General features: G+C 39.0%; 1 protein-coding gene across 3 annotated transcripts in view; it reads left to right on the top strand.

Moving 5' to 3' along the window:
* Nucleotides 1–16,343, top strand: part of cep112 (centrosomal protein 112) — a 207,319-nt gene that overhangs the window by 111,840 nt on the left and 79,136 nt on the right. For all 3 annotated transcript variants that reach the window (XM_077230618.1, XM_077230619.1, XM_077230620.1), the window contains one exon: nucleotides 7,181–7,411. In XM_077230618.1, the coding sequence (XP_077086733.1) occupies nucleotides 7,181–7,411 (231 nt within the window). The remainder of the gene's footprint in view (nucleotides 1–7,180; nucleotides 7,412–16,343) is intronic.

Genomic DNA, 16,343 nt, shown 5'->3' with positions numbered 1-16,343 from the left:
CCTTTATTTACAACGCGATCACCTTGTACCCAAACCATTTCGAAAGGAGCCATTTGTCCTCCGATTACAAGCTCCTAGCCGCCGTGTGCTTTGCGGGATTAATGTTTCGCGCTGTAGGGGATTTAAAATAAGTGACGTGAGTGGAAGGGCGGCCCCGGGGCAGTGTGTGTGTGAGCGGGAGGCAGAGAGAGATGCGACAGAGTTGCGAAATTGCAGGCGCGGCTCGAAATGGCTGTTATTTCAAATAGCGTAGCATATATTTCAAACTAATCGGTTAACCGGTTTCAACCGGCTAATGAGGCTCGGTGGTCGGTCAAGAAATGTTTAGTTTTCGCCATCCCTAGTCACAAATGATTTCCTCTCATCATCTGACCGTGGTTGTTTCTCTCTATTAGTGTCACTTGATCTTAGTGCTGCATTTGATACCATTGACAACAATATTCTTTAGTATAAACTCGAAAATTATGTTGGCATTAGTGGAATTGAATTGGCATGGTTAAAATCCTACTTATCTGACCGTTATCAGTTTGTAGAAGTAAATGAAGAAATGTCATACAGATCATGAGTTCAGTATGGCGTACCCCAAGGCTCAGTACTAGGACCGCTGCTGTTCACTATGTACATGCTACCCTTAGGAGATATCATTAGGAAGCATGGCATTAGTTTTCACTGTTATGCTGATGATACTTACCAATTCACTAAATTAATGGAATGCATAAACTGGATGACTAGTAATTTCCTAATACTTAATTCTGAAAAAACAGAGATTCTAGTTATTAGACCAAAAAATTACCCTGCACGTAATAACCTACAATACTGTCTAACACTTGATGGCTGCTCTGTCAAGTCTTTGTCGTCAGTTTGGTTAAATGATTATTAGGCTGCATAAATTAGGGCAGCCAGAACTGGGAACACATCCCATAACACTTGATGTACTCGTTACAACATAATAAGAATGGCATCTAAGCTAATGTTAGTCTCTCTGTTTGTCCCGAGGTTTACCGCACTCAGCCCGATCCTGGCCGTATCCAGAGCAAATGAGGACCTGTGCCTGACACAACAAAGTGAAGTGTCAACTAGACTCTCTCCTGCAAAGGCCTCATCAAAACAACAAAACACTTTTTTTCATGACAAACGTTTTTTTCTTTTGTATAGATGAAAACGTTATCAAAATGACTCCCGTTCACACGGATCCGCAGAAACGACTAAAAACGCTATATTATGCATTCCAGACAAGTTATTGGCAATGTCACTGTGTAAAGAAAGACTACGCACCCACGCACATACGCTTTCAAATGCGCATGCCTATAGACTAAGCACGTAATATGCATCTGCACGCCGTCACTGTTTCCACAGATTCACGTTTTTGAAGGTTTGCTTTAAAAACTCATTTTCAAAAACTTGCACTTTGAAACCTCCTTCAAAGTTTGTGTTCTCAGGCCACCAAAACAAAGTTGTTGTATGAATGAACGGCCAGAATGCATTAAAAGTTTTCAGTTGAAAGCGGTGTCATGTAAACGGCCCCTAAGTTAATAACTAATGATTTTTACAACCTAAATTAATCAATCAAAAACTTTCTCAAGCTAGACAATGACTTTCTTCTAGAGCTGCTGTACAGCCAAAATTTTATTTTAAATTTGATTATTCAATTTCTGTAGTAGGCTAGTTGAATACTATACATATAGACTTGCATTGATATCATATTATTTTGATTTTCAGCAAAATATGCTTGATATAATGTTGTGAAATAATTGTGTTAAATATTCCTGATTGCAATATTGGCCAAAATAATCATGATTTATGATTGTTTTTGTCATAATGGAGCAGCCCTGTTCCATGATTCTTTCACATCTCTATCTTTTACGAGGGTGGAAGCACATCCAACTCAGCCATGCCGCGTATCTAAGTCATCGTTCAGATCCCCATATCAGGACATATGGTTGACACAAGAAACTTTTTGCCAAACCACGACTGTTTTTAAGCAGTCATCTAATGGCATTGTCTTGATTTCAGCTGCTCTTTTCAACTCTGGAAAACAAAACAGCACCATCATGAGTCCCTCCATCCAGCTGTGATGGGTCACTGAAGATGGGCTCCAGCAGACGGGCTCTCACCACCAGATGGGTCCTCGATGATGAAAAGAGTTTTAATCTCTGGCCAGACATCATTGAAGCTTTTCACCAGGCTTCATGTTGAACTCTTAAAGACATGCAAATGCATTTCAGCCGAAGATTTGGATCGCACCATCAGTCTTTCATCCAGAATGGTGCTGTAGTCCTTGAAAATGCAAATTGAGGAGCATGTCACACATATAATACCTCAGAATTCAGTATAATGGCCAATTCACACTGCACCGGCAGTCTCCGACCAATGCCAACAATCTCCAGGTTACAGTACGTTAGTTCTCAGACAGTCCAAACGCAGATTTATCATGATTAATCGGTGAAAACGAGAGCCGCCCACATTAACAGTGTTAATACACTAATCCGACAAAACCCGACCATGTCTGTTGCCGTTTGTTGGCGCTCTGTAAATTGGCCTTAAGAGAACAGGGACCGACATACTCGTACGTCTCATCTTTTTCCCTGAGCTTGGGATGTATCACTGTTTTACAAAAGCTGGTTACATGACACTTGTTCTTAACTTCAATGTAATATACAAACTTCTTTTCAGAATGTTTGGTCCCATTCTGTACACAGAATTCAGCAAATGACAGTCACATTTAAATCCTCATAGTATATACTGCTAGCTGTTAATAGTAAAGCAGTTTGGGAAAGGTAAACTCACACTGCTGCACACATTTGTATCAGGTGGTGGATCACATGAACTTCACTGTCTGTGTTCTCCCATTTGTAGTCATCACATTGTTTCACTGCTCATTTGCAACCGTTCAAAACTGTAAAATCATCTCTTGTCATTGGCTTCTCTCATTGAAATTGAATTCCTATCTTCCTATCCTATCATGTTCTGCTACTCCGTGTAAACAACCTTTAAGGCATGGAATGGGACTGACGTAGAATGACATCTGATGCCATAGAAGAATGATATTTGGTTCATTAATCAGTTCTTTAAAGAACCATTTTTTCACAGCAAGCCCCGCGGGCACAGTTTTTGTGTGTTCGGCCAGGGTATTCACATTTTATATTTATTGTATTTCGGCTGTCAATAATTATGTGCTTAAATAACTGAATACATCACAGTCTGTCCTACATTCCTATCTCTCTCACTTAATTTGAATTAAATTTGTTCATTAAACCATTGAAGTTACATCATATACGATGTGACATTCTCTGTGGTTATTGCCTCTCATTTTCTGTGCTAGTTTCTCAGCTTCTTTTCATAAAAGCACGTCCAAGCCCATCAAAGATGCATCAGAAAATTCTTCCCAGAGTCCAGTTTAAGAGGGAATTATAGATTAAAGGCTCCTCGGAGCCGAGATCTAATAGCTTTGTGCCGTTTCAGAAGCATGTGGGCTGGTGCTGCTCCGCTCTGGCCCGTATTGGACTCGTGCGCACTCTTGGCATCTGGATGTTTGTGTGACACAGCTTTGAAGTTCGCTGCTATTCCCCCAAGTGGCCACAAAACAACTTCAGATGATTTTCCGACAGACGTGCCACGTGATGCACTTAGCAGTCTCCTCCCATGGATGTTTGGGAGCGTGAGGTGCAGACGAGGGATTGCCAACATGCCAGACTCTTCCACATGCCACCATCTGCGCGAGGGTTAAATGTTTTGGGAGCGCAGATTACTTGATATCAAGATGTCACTTTATTAATAAGGATGGGGTGTTGACTTAAAGGAATAGTTAACTTCAAAATGAAAATTCGGCTGTCATTTAGTCACCCTCAAGTTGCTTCAAACCTGTATGAATTTCTTTCTTCTGCTGAACACAAAGGAAGATATTTTGAAGCATGTGGGTAACCAGACAGTTGATGGACCCCATTGACTTCCATAGTAGGAAAAAAATACTTGAGGGTGAGTAAATGATGACAGAATTTTCATTTTGAAGTGAACTATTCCGTTAAAGGCGTCATGAAATGCAGTTTGAGAATACTTTACCTGAATATTCAGGCTAGTTTATAAAGGTTGCAAAAATGTCCAATATTTCTAAAATCAAAAAAATATTATTTTACATTCTCAATTTCACTCTGTGGGAAAAACACTAAATTTGAAGGGGCTTAATCACTTTCGGGAACAAAAGTAAACACCCATTGCTGTGATTGGTTTACTTCCTCCTTTATAGCATGTCATTTATTTTGACACTCGAGATGGTAAAGCGTATATGTTTGAGCGTATATGAGTCAGATCCCGCCTGAGTCAGATCCCGAAGTAGAAGAAATAGAAACAACTGGGTATATACTGATTTTATTATCAATACTCAAACAATGATACGCTTGGTGTATTAATAGCGTTAAACGCTGGTTTGACTTTAATTACAAACACACTGTGAGCATGAGTGGCGCGACATGACAAAACACAATAAAACTCATTATAATCAGTGATGCTTTCTACACTGGATGCAGCGCAACACGCCACGAGAAATCCCAGACTGTAAACTGATGCCTCACTCTATTTCTGACGTACTCCAAGCATTTACGCTACTCCTCACACGTTCACACTTGGCATGTTTGGTTGGATTAAAACGAAATCTGGTGCGATTGCTCTGTTAGTGTGGTTCATTTAAATATGAGAGAACGCTGCCATCTGAACCAATCAAGCGGACAGAGTTGCTGAAAAGATGGGTCTCGGTCCTCTTCCAAACCAACTCAGGAGCGGTTAGAAAGAAATATGAATGCAACACGGACCAAAGATGTAAACGAATCTACAGGACATGATGTCACAAGATGCGATCCTAAAAAGGACAGAAAATAATTATATTCTGTATCGGGGGAGTTAATTTTAAGTTCTGAAACTTGCGATTTGTAGAGTAACCTCTTATATGTGTAAATGTCAAGAACATTTTGGTTTCCATTTCATGACCCCTTTAAAGCATCAAATGGTTTTTAAAGAGATGTATTCTAAAGAGTTTTATTCTATGTACTTCATTAATAAATGTTCCTGGTCTTATAGTGCATGCCTCGTCAGTTCTTGTTATTTTAAAGAGAGAAATATCTGTCTGCGCCAATAGACTCGTAGACAGCGCCGACATATATTGCAGTTGCGCTTCGGGCGACCCGAGTTCGAGTCTCGGCTCGCGGACCTTTCCCGATCCTGTCCCCCTCTTCTCTTCCTGTCCCCTCTATACTACCCTATCATAATAAAGACAAAAATCAGCAAAAATATATCTTAGAAAAAGAGAGAAAGATCTGTCATCAACATGTAATGACTTTTCTGTTTGCGTATTCAGTGTCACAGGGGTGAGGAAAAACAATATTAACCAATAAAATCATAGCCCGATTTTCACAATCTTATCAAATCCCAGTAGATACAATCAAGTCAATATTTCCTGTGGAATTGTTTACTCATGTTATTCAGAGGTATTGGGAAATATATCAGAATTACAGAAGATATGTGTGAATGCTGTTTTTGTGGCCTAGAATTTTTTTTTTCCCCAGTCAGTGCTAGCATTGAGCGAAGTTGCCCGTTTTCTATAATGCTGTCCCTATGTACTCAAGTTTCAGCAGTTGGTCAGTGTGTCAGACGGTTCTTGACTCTCTAAACGAGGACTCCGACAGCTCCATCAAGGGCTAATTCCCGGGGTAATGCCTCTGATTTCTTCTCTTTTTATCTACTCTCTTTTTTACTCGCTTTCACAATAACGCAACAGCTCATTGGTAAGTGGTCTCGATGAGGTTTTTCATCTTCCTGAAATGAGAAATGGCAGCGGTACCTCGTCCCCATGGGTAACTGACCTTTGATTTGCACTAATTTTGGTCATTAAATCAAACCGCTGACCTTTATGGAATGCCGAGCTTTGATGTTGAACTCTTGTGGCTCAGAGATCAGAGGCTGTGGTGTCTGTTTCCCTCTTCCTCAAATGGGCACAATCCTCCACTGGTGCTGCTTGGCTTGTTTCTCTTACCCTCTCACTTTCTCAAAGTTTTTCACTTTGCATTTGTTTGCAGTGTCCACCAAAGCGTTTTTTTTTTTTCACGCAACTGGCGTATTTTTTCAATTGTTTTCAATGGGAGCGGCGCATTTTTAAAACGCCATGCATCTTTTTCACGCTGAAGCTTTTTACCGGTCGCCGAGAGTTGAAGAATGTTCAACTTTCGGTAAATCATTTTACCCAGCCGTCCAATCACAGTGGAGGAGAGGCGGGAAAAAAATACCACACCGACCAACCGTTACATTTCTGCTTATACAACGTCAACAGATGACAACAAGCATACTAACAGAAGAAAATAATTTAAAACAAGAGCCAGAGTAAATAATTTACATTGTATTGACTTTTTTATATAGAAACAAAACAGAAACAAACTATCTGAAAAATTAGATACTAGTAAATATTCCGTACCATAGCAAGCCAAGCATCTCAACTGAAAAAAAAAGCGCTGTGGTGTCAAAATGTTTTCAGCAGAGCGCCTAGCGCTTTCAGCTTCCTAAAAACGCTTTGTTGGATATTTGTTTCTGTTTTGCAGTCTAAAGGCCGTTCACACGAAGAACGATAACTGTAACAATAACTATATTTGTGTCGCGCGCTACGGTTTCAAAGTGTGTGCAACGTAATTGAACATGTTTTTGCTGTTCTTGTTGCATTTACACGGATTTAACCAGCCGATGTCCTCAGCATGCTGTGTGTTGAAGCTAGTGTAATCGTAACACTTCTCACCGTTTATCCAGAGTGTATGAACGATTGTCCTCCATATCCATTTTCTTGAAAAGGGGCTGGACTTGTAAAACAGTGGTGGATTTTTCTGGACCTCTGCGATTAACTTCTCCACAATGTTGTCTGTCAGTGTTTTATCATTCGACAGCTGGAAAAAAAATCGTTCTGAATGTGATCCCAACGATATCATTCCTCATGCCGTTATCGTTACAGCTGTGGTGTGAACTAGCTGTGCTATTCTATAATATGGAGAACGATTTTCAGAACTATATCTTTATCATTATTTTTATATTTATCGTCCTTGGTGTGAAGTGTTGTATTTCCAGATTCACTATTCCATAAACACACCGTGTATGGGTTCACCTTAACAGATTTACACATGGCGTTTTTTGTGTTTTTCTCATTTTTCAGACCATCTCGGATCTGGAGTCGCAGGTGCGTTCTCTGAGGAAGGAGCTTCTGGCGGCCCACAGTCAGAGGACCCAGCAGCTGACGGAGTTGGGTTTACTGCGGGAGGAGGAGCGACAGCGGGCCGCTCACGAGCAGCAAACCACTTTGGACCGCATGCGGGCCGAGATGGATCAGGTCCGGCAGGAACTGGAAAGATCCCACAAGACTGAAAGAGAGCTGGCGCAAGAGAAGGTTGGTGTGGACTTCAGACTGAACGGGACTGATCACACACCCGGTGTGTTTTGCTAGTTTCAGCCCGACACAGTTTTCATTTTCACGCCCTTCGCCACTTTGTTTAAAAAGCGAATGCATTTGCGCCCATCTGTGTGTCCATGGGCTGCTGGTCTGAGAACCAGGTGTGTGTTCAGGCGCATTGTTGAAGCGTTGCTATTTTGAGGAACTGAAATAGACTGAGCCATTGACCAACTGAAACCTGGTCTAAAGTCAATGGCGATATATTTCTTTGGTTATTTAAAGAGCACGTTGGTATTGTGTGCCTATAGGGCACACACACTCTGCTTATTACACACATAGGGACGCACAGCAGCACACAAACTTAGCCAATTATAAAAATTAAAATAAACTTACAATGTAAAAGATTAATATTGTGAACATAAAGATATGGTGGAATCCGGCTTGTCCCGTAGATGATCTGTTTAATCTCGCGCACCAGCAGATCCGTTTCCTCTCTAGAGATGCATTCAGTTTTTCCACTTACAAATTTAAAGGGAATGGGAGATGAGACTCTGATTGGTTTATTGCACGTTACGCCCAAAACACACCCATTAATCATTAAGAGAATAGAGACAAAACACACACATTACCCATTAAGAGAATAGAGTCAAAACACACCCATTTCTCATTAAGAGAATAGAGACAAAACACACCCATTAATCATTAAGAGAATAGATACAAAACACACACATTACTCATTAAGAGAATAGAGACAAAACACACCCATTTCTCATTAAGAGAATAGAGACAAAACACACCCATTACTCATTAAGAGAATAGGGACGACCCTTTTAGACCATGCGCCGGGAGCGCCGACCATTTTTCCTGTCGTTAAACTAGCAAAAGTGGATTCAGACGCACTAAGTGCACTTGCGCTTTAGACCATGCGCTTAGATCCTTAAAATAGGGCCCAATGACTCTTTGACTTTCTAGATTGCAATTCAAGTCACACAGCCCACTTGTTTACTCCTGGATGATTTATATAATTTAACAGATGAGTGATGGTCATTCATTAGCCTTGTTTCAAACCCTAGTGAGGAACTGTCTAAATAGGAAGCTAGGCACATCCCACACATTACACAAAGAGACTCAACTAATACTCATAAGTAATTGATACTATCTAAAAGATATATTAAAGTCATGAAGTGCCTTTGTTTGATGCGTTGTCGTAATTTCCACTGAAATAGGAGCTGAGGCGGGACATATTGAATGGCTCCTCCCCCTTTTCAAACAGCCAATAGCGTTTAGTTTCCCTCACAGACTGCAGTTGTACTTGACATAGAAGTGAATCCGAGCGCTGATGATACGCTGGATTCAATAGTAGAAGTGTGAATAAATTCTAGCCATTTCATTCTTAACCAACTTAACCGAGTAAAACTGGAGAGTTTGAGCAACCGAACACACACTCCAACCCATATTGCTCTGTGTTTCAACGCTCGCTTCGGCCAGGTGGTTTTTATAGCAGAGGGGGCGGAGCTTCAGATTCTAGAGAGCATGTGATTGGACAGAAGCTGAAGTCTGCGGAGATGTCATAAAAATCCCTGATCCATTTTAGCGGAAGTGAGAGACTGTAAGTTTTGAATGCTTATATCTCCAAATTGCGAATTTGTCATTGTTTTGGAGCACACCAGCTTATCCATAACCTTAAGGCTAAAATATTCATACTAAAGCTTAAAAAACGTACATTTTGATTTCAGGCGGGCTTTAATTCTTAACTTCCGTATACATAAACATCTGATAAGACTACATCAACAGCACTGGCATCTGGGCAGCAATAGAGAAGTTACGTCTCAATCAATTGCTTTTACATCATTGCATTATAATTCGACTGCCTTCCTTGATCCTAATCTTTACAACGTTTGTTATGACTCATTTTGAAGAAAACAGTATTTGGAGTTTACTACAAAAAACGAGAAGTCACAGGAATTGTGGGATTGGCGGGATTTATTTCTGGGACTACCAACTCGTTTCTTTTGATATAAAGCAGGATTGTCTGATGTTTATGACAAACACCATGTGTCAATCAGAGGATCCTGACAGTACTGTAATTCACAGAGAAAAATATTCACATCATTCAAATTTAGACTTTTTTTCTGTGTCAAATCTCATTCAATTCAAATATGGTGTGCCAGGTTTGATGGCCGTGTTAAGTTAAAGATGAACGACTGACACACCAAATTTTACAATGAACGACTGATTTCCCAAATAGCCAATCGAAAAACAATTTTATATGGCAGTAAGGTTTATCTTCAGATAATTTGAGGATGATATTTGGTTTAGTTCATCCATAAAGTCTCTCTACTGTTAGAGTAAACGTGTTTACATGCGCGTGGTCTTCATCCAAGATACTTGTGCATCTGTTGAATTCATCCTATGTGTGGATTATTTGGTTTTATTTTAAAAACAGAAGCATGCTTAATGGACTCCGATGGGAATCTATGGTTTCAGCATCTCTGTGCTTGATAAGTTATAAACAATATGACATGCAGGCAAACTGAACTTTATTTTAAGACACACACACACACACACACACACACACACACACACACACACACACACACACACACACACAATATATATATATATATATATATATTTACCCCTGTTTGCATCTGTAAGGCCTCCATTTATGACAACTTTTTGACTCTAGATTTCCCCTTGTAATTTCACTATTTTCTCAACTTCTACCATTATATTTATTGTTTCAATACAACAACTTGAATCATCATAATATAAAAGTTGTGTGCCTTTTGTGTGATGATAAACTAGGATATACTGCATTTGAAGTAATTTATTTAATAAATTACTCTTTGTAGGAATTTATTACTATTTGAATTAATTTATTTCAACATAATCAGGTAATCAGCCGACTCACGTCAACATTTTGTTTGACGGACATGAATGAAACATGTTTGTAAGAGTACACAGAGTACCTGCTTTTGAAAAGCGGTGGCCATTGCTAAGCAACCACTGTCATAAAATCAATTTATCAAATAAAAAAACCTAAAAAAAAAAAGGTGCCTTTTTAGGTGTTTATTCCACTGGTTGTTCTGATATGTCTATGCAAATTGCTCAATATTCAATCTTCACTCTTTACACAATCAATTTCCACAATACAAGAATTTTTAAATGATTAGACACTCTCTTTGGCAGAAAAAGAAAACAATAATAAATTCGGGGAACAAATCCCCGAATGTTCAAAAGGGACCATTAAAATAAGGGGTCCTGAAATTTTTACCCTTGTTCCTGAGGTCGAAACATCGAGTACCTCCCCAAAGTCCCTAGTTCCTGCGGTGGAAACTCGAATAAAAAAACGTATAACTAATGAATGAATACACAAGACAAGCTTCTCACCTAATCATGTGTGTGTGTGTGTTACGTACAATATACACAAACATATCCACAAACGTTCAACTGAGCACTGAGGGAAGAGATCACGGCATTAGCCCCGGCTCTATCAAGGTTGAGCAAGCAGACTTGTGCGACTATACCGGAAATCCTGCATCCTTTCTGTTTTTAAAGCTCTTGATTCCAGCCGCAGAAACGAGGGCTTGGAAAATGGCCGTAATCCAGCACAGGTCGGCCAGGAACCGGCTAAAGGTGGTATTGATCAGAGCGTAATCCTGATTAGGCCCATCAAAGCGATTAGTTTTCATTAAACACATGCGCCACTGCTGACTCCACATCTGCGGCACATTAGCGTGCCATCGGGCCTCTTCATAAATCCTGGGCCTCCATTTTGGAGCCATATGTGAGTACATTGCAGCACATAAATCCCATCTGAAGAGAATCCCGCCTGGCTTTTCCACTCTCAAGCTGACACGTAAGGCTTGTTTACAGAATCAGTCTCTGTTTCTGATACTCATCCTGACTCTGAAGAGACTTCAGCTGTGTGTGTGTCTGAGACTGATTGACAAACTTCAAACTATAGAGCAGCCAAATGTGTTTTCATGTTTTAACACTGTTACACATTATGGCATTTACACATCCATCATTCGACAACAAATGAGTCGTTTTTACTTTTGTAATACGGATTCCAGGTTTTATTATGATTCATCAATGCATAATATTGAAAATGTAATATAAAAAATAGCTTGTTCGGCCTCTCATATTTCTAGCATAGCTAACTTTTAGCGATTCAGTCAGTTCACAAAGGATAAAGTAAAGGTCAATCAAGCCCTAAAGTTTTGTTGCAGTGTCACTTTAAGGAAGTAGAATATCAAAATCAAATCAAAAGTTATTTTTAAAGCACATTAAAAACAACAGTAGTTGACCACTGTGCTGTTCAATACCAAACAAAAATAAACATAAAAAGTAAATATAAACAATAAAGACCGCAATGAAATGAGAAAAATAAAAGAGTATATCAAAACACTGATAGATGATGAGGCTTTAAAAACTAAGAATATGTTGTGAATGCCAAAATAAATGCATTAAAACAAAGTAATTGTGTGAAATGTCACATGACTCCAGTAGGACATAAAACATCTTAATACCTAAGTGTGAGTTTACACGACAACGATATGCTTAAAATGGAGACATTTTTCCTTTGAGTTTTCAAAAATAAAAAGGTTTTCTCACATAAACAGTTTTGTACTTTCTTTAGAGGAACACTCAAGTGAAGTGAAAGTCTCAGTCACCATTCAGAAAAGATTTATTTAAAGTTAATGGTGACGTTTGTGTGTTTCGTGAAAGGTCAAAGTCATACAGGTTTGAAACATGAGTGAGTCAATTATGACAAATTACATTTTTGGTATAAGTGTCTCTTTATGGCATTTTTATGAGTAATGTGGATTATTAATGAGGAGATACACAACAAATAGATGGTGTTATCGAGACCATATGTATGTTGCGTAAGACTTGATGTTTGTGCGTTAAGTATTTCCATGATTACTAATACAGACGTAAATAAATATGACATAGTGACCAGGCTATTATAGCGCAAGGTAAAATAGCTCAAATCTCTCTCTGACCAAAGGCACAACATCAAACTCATTCCTCCAGAGTAAAGCTGCTCTGTCCTCGGAGGATTAACCAGACATCTGACTCACACACTCTTTTATCCAGTGTTTCGTTGCTCCCCAATGCAATCCATAACATGAGTCATCCGCGGTGTTTGCTAAGTCAAGCATCTCTATCACGTTTACTCATATTTAGGGTTTGGGATTTCAACAAACCCTAAAAACCCCAAAAAACTTTTGAAATTTTTGTATACGTTTTTATTTTCGTATTCATCATCCTAAAAATTCGTCACACACAGAAACCGTGCACACTTAGTCCGATGTGTATTAATTAATCCGTTGCGGACAAAATCGCAAAACAATACAAAATGGAGATTTCAAGCTGTGAGGATGATTTTGTTGTACTCTCTCTTCTTACAAAGAGAAAAATAAAGATGAAATATTGGGTCCATCCAACAATCCTGGGATTGCGTAGAGAGGAAGGAGAGTTCGCTGCGGGATTATCCCGAGAGATTCAGAGATTACTTCAGGAATCAGTGGCTCAGTTTGATGCTTTGCTCGCGATACTGGAGCCACATATGATAAACAAGACCAGCAATTCTGGATTTTGGCGTTCGCGTGTAATGTACAGTGGCTCTGAATGGTCTCAAAATGCTTGTTACGGATGCGAAAAACGCAGAAAATCGAACCTGATCCCAATTTGTTTATGATGTACGAAAGTTTCTGAGGCAGTGTGTAAACGTGATTGACACAACGTGAGGTCGTATTTATTTTTTAACACGCAAAAATTTTGTACTCAATGTGAGAAGACTTATAGTACTAAACTTTGGGGCACAACTTGTTTGGCACCATTTGTGCTTCAAACTTAAACGATTCCTCATATTTCTTTCTATGCAATCAGACTATAAAATAGCAGAGAAATCCCATAATTCAAAAGAAGAAGAGACCTGAGCCATACACTGTCTCATACCCCTTTACAAACATAATAATGGTGTTACTGGAGCCAGTGCAAGTCAGTGAACTGCTATTCCATTGTTATGAAGGATGGATGGAGTAACTCACCAGATTACTACATAACCAGTGTTGGGGTAACTCATTAACTCAAGTAACTTAAGTTACGTAATCAGATTACTTTTTCAAGTAACTAGTAATGTAACACATTACTTTTCCAATTTACAAAAAAATATCTTTTTGAGAGAAATAAAGTGAGGAGGTGTTGTGTGCCTCTAAAATAACTAAATAATCATTTCCTTCAGACTGAGGTTTATTCCTTTCACTTTTGGTGTGAAAGGGCCTTAACATTTGCCAAAAATATAACTTTTTTTGTTAAAAAACAAACAAGTAAACCAGCCCAGGTGAGAAAAAGTAACGCAAAAGTAATGTAACGCATAAAAAGTGACTAGGTAATGCAATTAATTAATTTTTTTTGGGAGTGACGCAACATAGTAATGCATTTCTTTTAAAAGTAACTTTCCCCAAAACTGTACATAACCATGTAGCCCACAAAAAAATGTGCCCCTTTGTTAATGAGTCTTATTCCTAGGTTTGGTTTGTGTTGTTTTTGAATACTATACTTGGTAAAGACATAATCCCGCCCTGGCCTCTGATGTGCATAGCTGATTTTTCTGACCCAGATCCGTATTTTTTTCTGTGGGAACGGTTTCCAGATTGGACTGGAATACTGGCACCCTGTTTCTGGTAAAAAGGGATTCGAAGACCTTTTTTGGTTTCGGCTAGTGGGCAAACGACGAAATACGCCTCAGCATCCGAGCATCGTGGAGACGAGAAAGCACATTCTCTTCGAGAAAGTGTAAAAACAATTTTTTCTTGTTGCATGATAGTAGAAACATCATTGAGTTAAATCCTATTGGTTTCACAGATTATTAGCCAGAATGCTTTAAAGGCAGCTAATGATTTCATTTGCGCGTTATCTCTCCCCAACTGCATCAGAGCTTCTTTATGTTTCAGAGGGGAAAAGTTTAGCTATTTTCATTTGGAAGTTTTCTAGCTTTTAGATTCGTAGTGACTTGGCATGTTTCTAAGCTGAAATTTCTTATTCTTTTGATGGTGAGAGAAACGCTGTCCTCGGCAGTCAGCCGCTGTGCTGAAATGGCCAGCCAGAGTTTTGAAGACAGGTCCAGAGAAAAAGGGAAAGAGAAATCCATTAAATCCATGAATGGGTTTTCATGAAAGACACAGGCTTTTTTTGAAGGGAAGCTTGTGGAATAAAAATAATAAGAAACAGAATATCTGAAGTGATAAGATCATGTGTTAGATTGTTCCAACGTCAGTCGCTTAGTGAAAAGAAAGGAAGATAAAAGTGAATTTATTCCAGTCTCTGTTAACAACAGAGGTTTATCTGGCTGCGTGTGTGTGTGTGTGTGTGTGTGTGTGTGTGTGTGTGTCGGTGTGTGTGTGTGTGTGTGTGTGTGTGTGTGTGTGCATCCACCAGTACCCAATCTCCATCCACACAGAGAGCCCTGGGAGCCTTGTTCCTCCAGATAAACCTGACTTTGAGCCAGTGCCTCTCATGCTCAGATGTTCGTTGTACTTTCTTCTTCTTTAGCTTTGGAGTAACGGCTATACAAATCATGGGTTCCTGTCCTGATTTCCTCCAGATTCAGGCCTTTCCATGTCTTCTCTTTCACTGCAGATTCCTCAGCAAAATCTTCCAATGAGAAAACGTATTAAGTTCAAAGCGGGATCTTCTCTTTAATCACTGCAACCAGTTCAATTGGATCCCAAGAAGGAAAGTCGTTTTTTATTTAGGTGATACCTCATGGCGTACATGAACATTATCTTGTATTTGCTAGTTTTAGATTCTCAACTACAAACAAACATAAAGGTAGATTGTAAAAAAATTCATATTTACACATAAAGAATAGCAATCTTCACCCGGCACTATATGCACTGGTATATTGCTGTGACGTGCGTATTTAAAAGTTAAGGCATTATTGCGATTATTTCTATGTAAATGAGACTCATGGAATAAGCCAGAAACCCCATTGCTGTTTTGTGACAGTTAACACAGTTAATTGCTTATACTAAATATTTGTGTAGATTTCTAGTGATCATAGCAGCATATTTGTCAAATGATTGACCACAACATTATACTTTATTTTATTTGATTTACCTTTATTTAACCAGGAAGAGACTCATTGAGATTAAAAATCTCTTTTTCAAGAGTGTCCTGGCCAAGACAGGCAGCAGTACAATTTTTGCTGGCAGATCTGATTTGGATTTTGAAAAAAAATAATTGTATTAATTAATTAATAAAAAAAATAGTGTTTTCAGCATTTAAAACAAGTTTTAAATCATAAAGATTCTGTTGAAGCGTCAAAAATCAAGTTGTAATTGGGAGAGGGCCTGGTCTGCGGTGGGTGCTGAGCAATACAGTACAGTGTCATCTGCATAAAAATTAAATTTTCCTTTAGACACGTTACAATCAATGTTATTTATATAGTGTATAAAAAGCAGTGGCCCCAAGACTGACCCCTGAGGCACGCCTTTTGTTGTTCTGGCGAGAGGTTTTGCACACTCTGAGTTCTGTCTGTAAGGTAATTAACAAACCAGCTGACACTTTGTTCAGAAAGTCCAGCCCTACACATATATCATATGTACTTGGGCATATATCCACAGTTGTGGCGTATTCAAGTGCAACTTTATTTTAAAAAACGTGATTCTGGTATCTGTATTGCAGTGGTGAAGCAATGCTATACCATCCCAGTAAAGTATGTGGTTGTCTCAATTGGGGAATTGCGACGTTTAAATTGTGAGCATAGACATGCTTGCACCATATTAGATTTGCTGAATTTCTATAGTAAATTGGATTCTAACACTGCACATAATAAATTGGCATTGTATGTACATGCGATCTGCGTTCATTCTCCTCTAGAACAGGCATTAGGTTCTTTTCTGGAAAAGATCCC

The sequence above is a fragment of the Siphateles boraxobius genome, unplaced genomic scaffold (assembly GCF_051911475.1).
Source record: "Siphateles boraxobius isolate OS27281-9 unplaced genomic scaffold, OSU_SipBor_1 15, whole genome shotgun sequence".
Classification (NCBI taxonomy): domain Eukaryota; kingdom Metazoa; phylum Chordata; class Actinopteri; order Cypriniformes; family Leuciscidae; genus Siphateles; species Siphateles boraxobius.
This window is presented reverse-complemented; position numbering and strand designations above follow the sequence as displayed.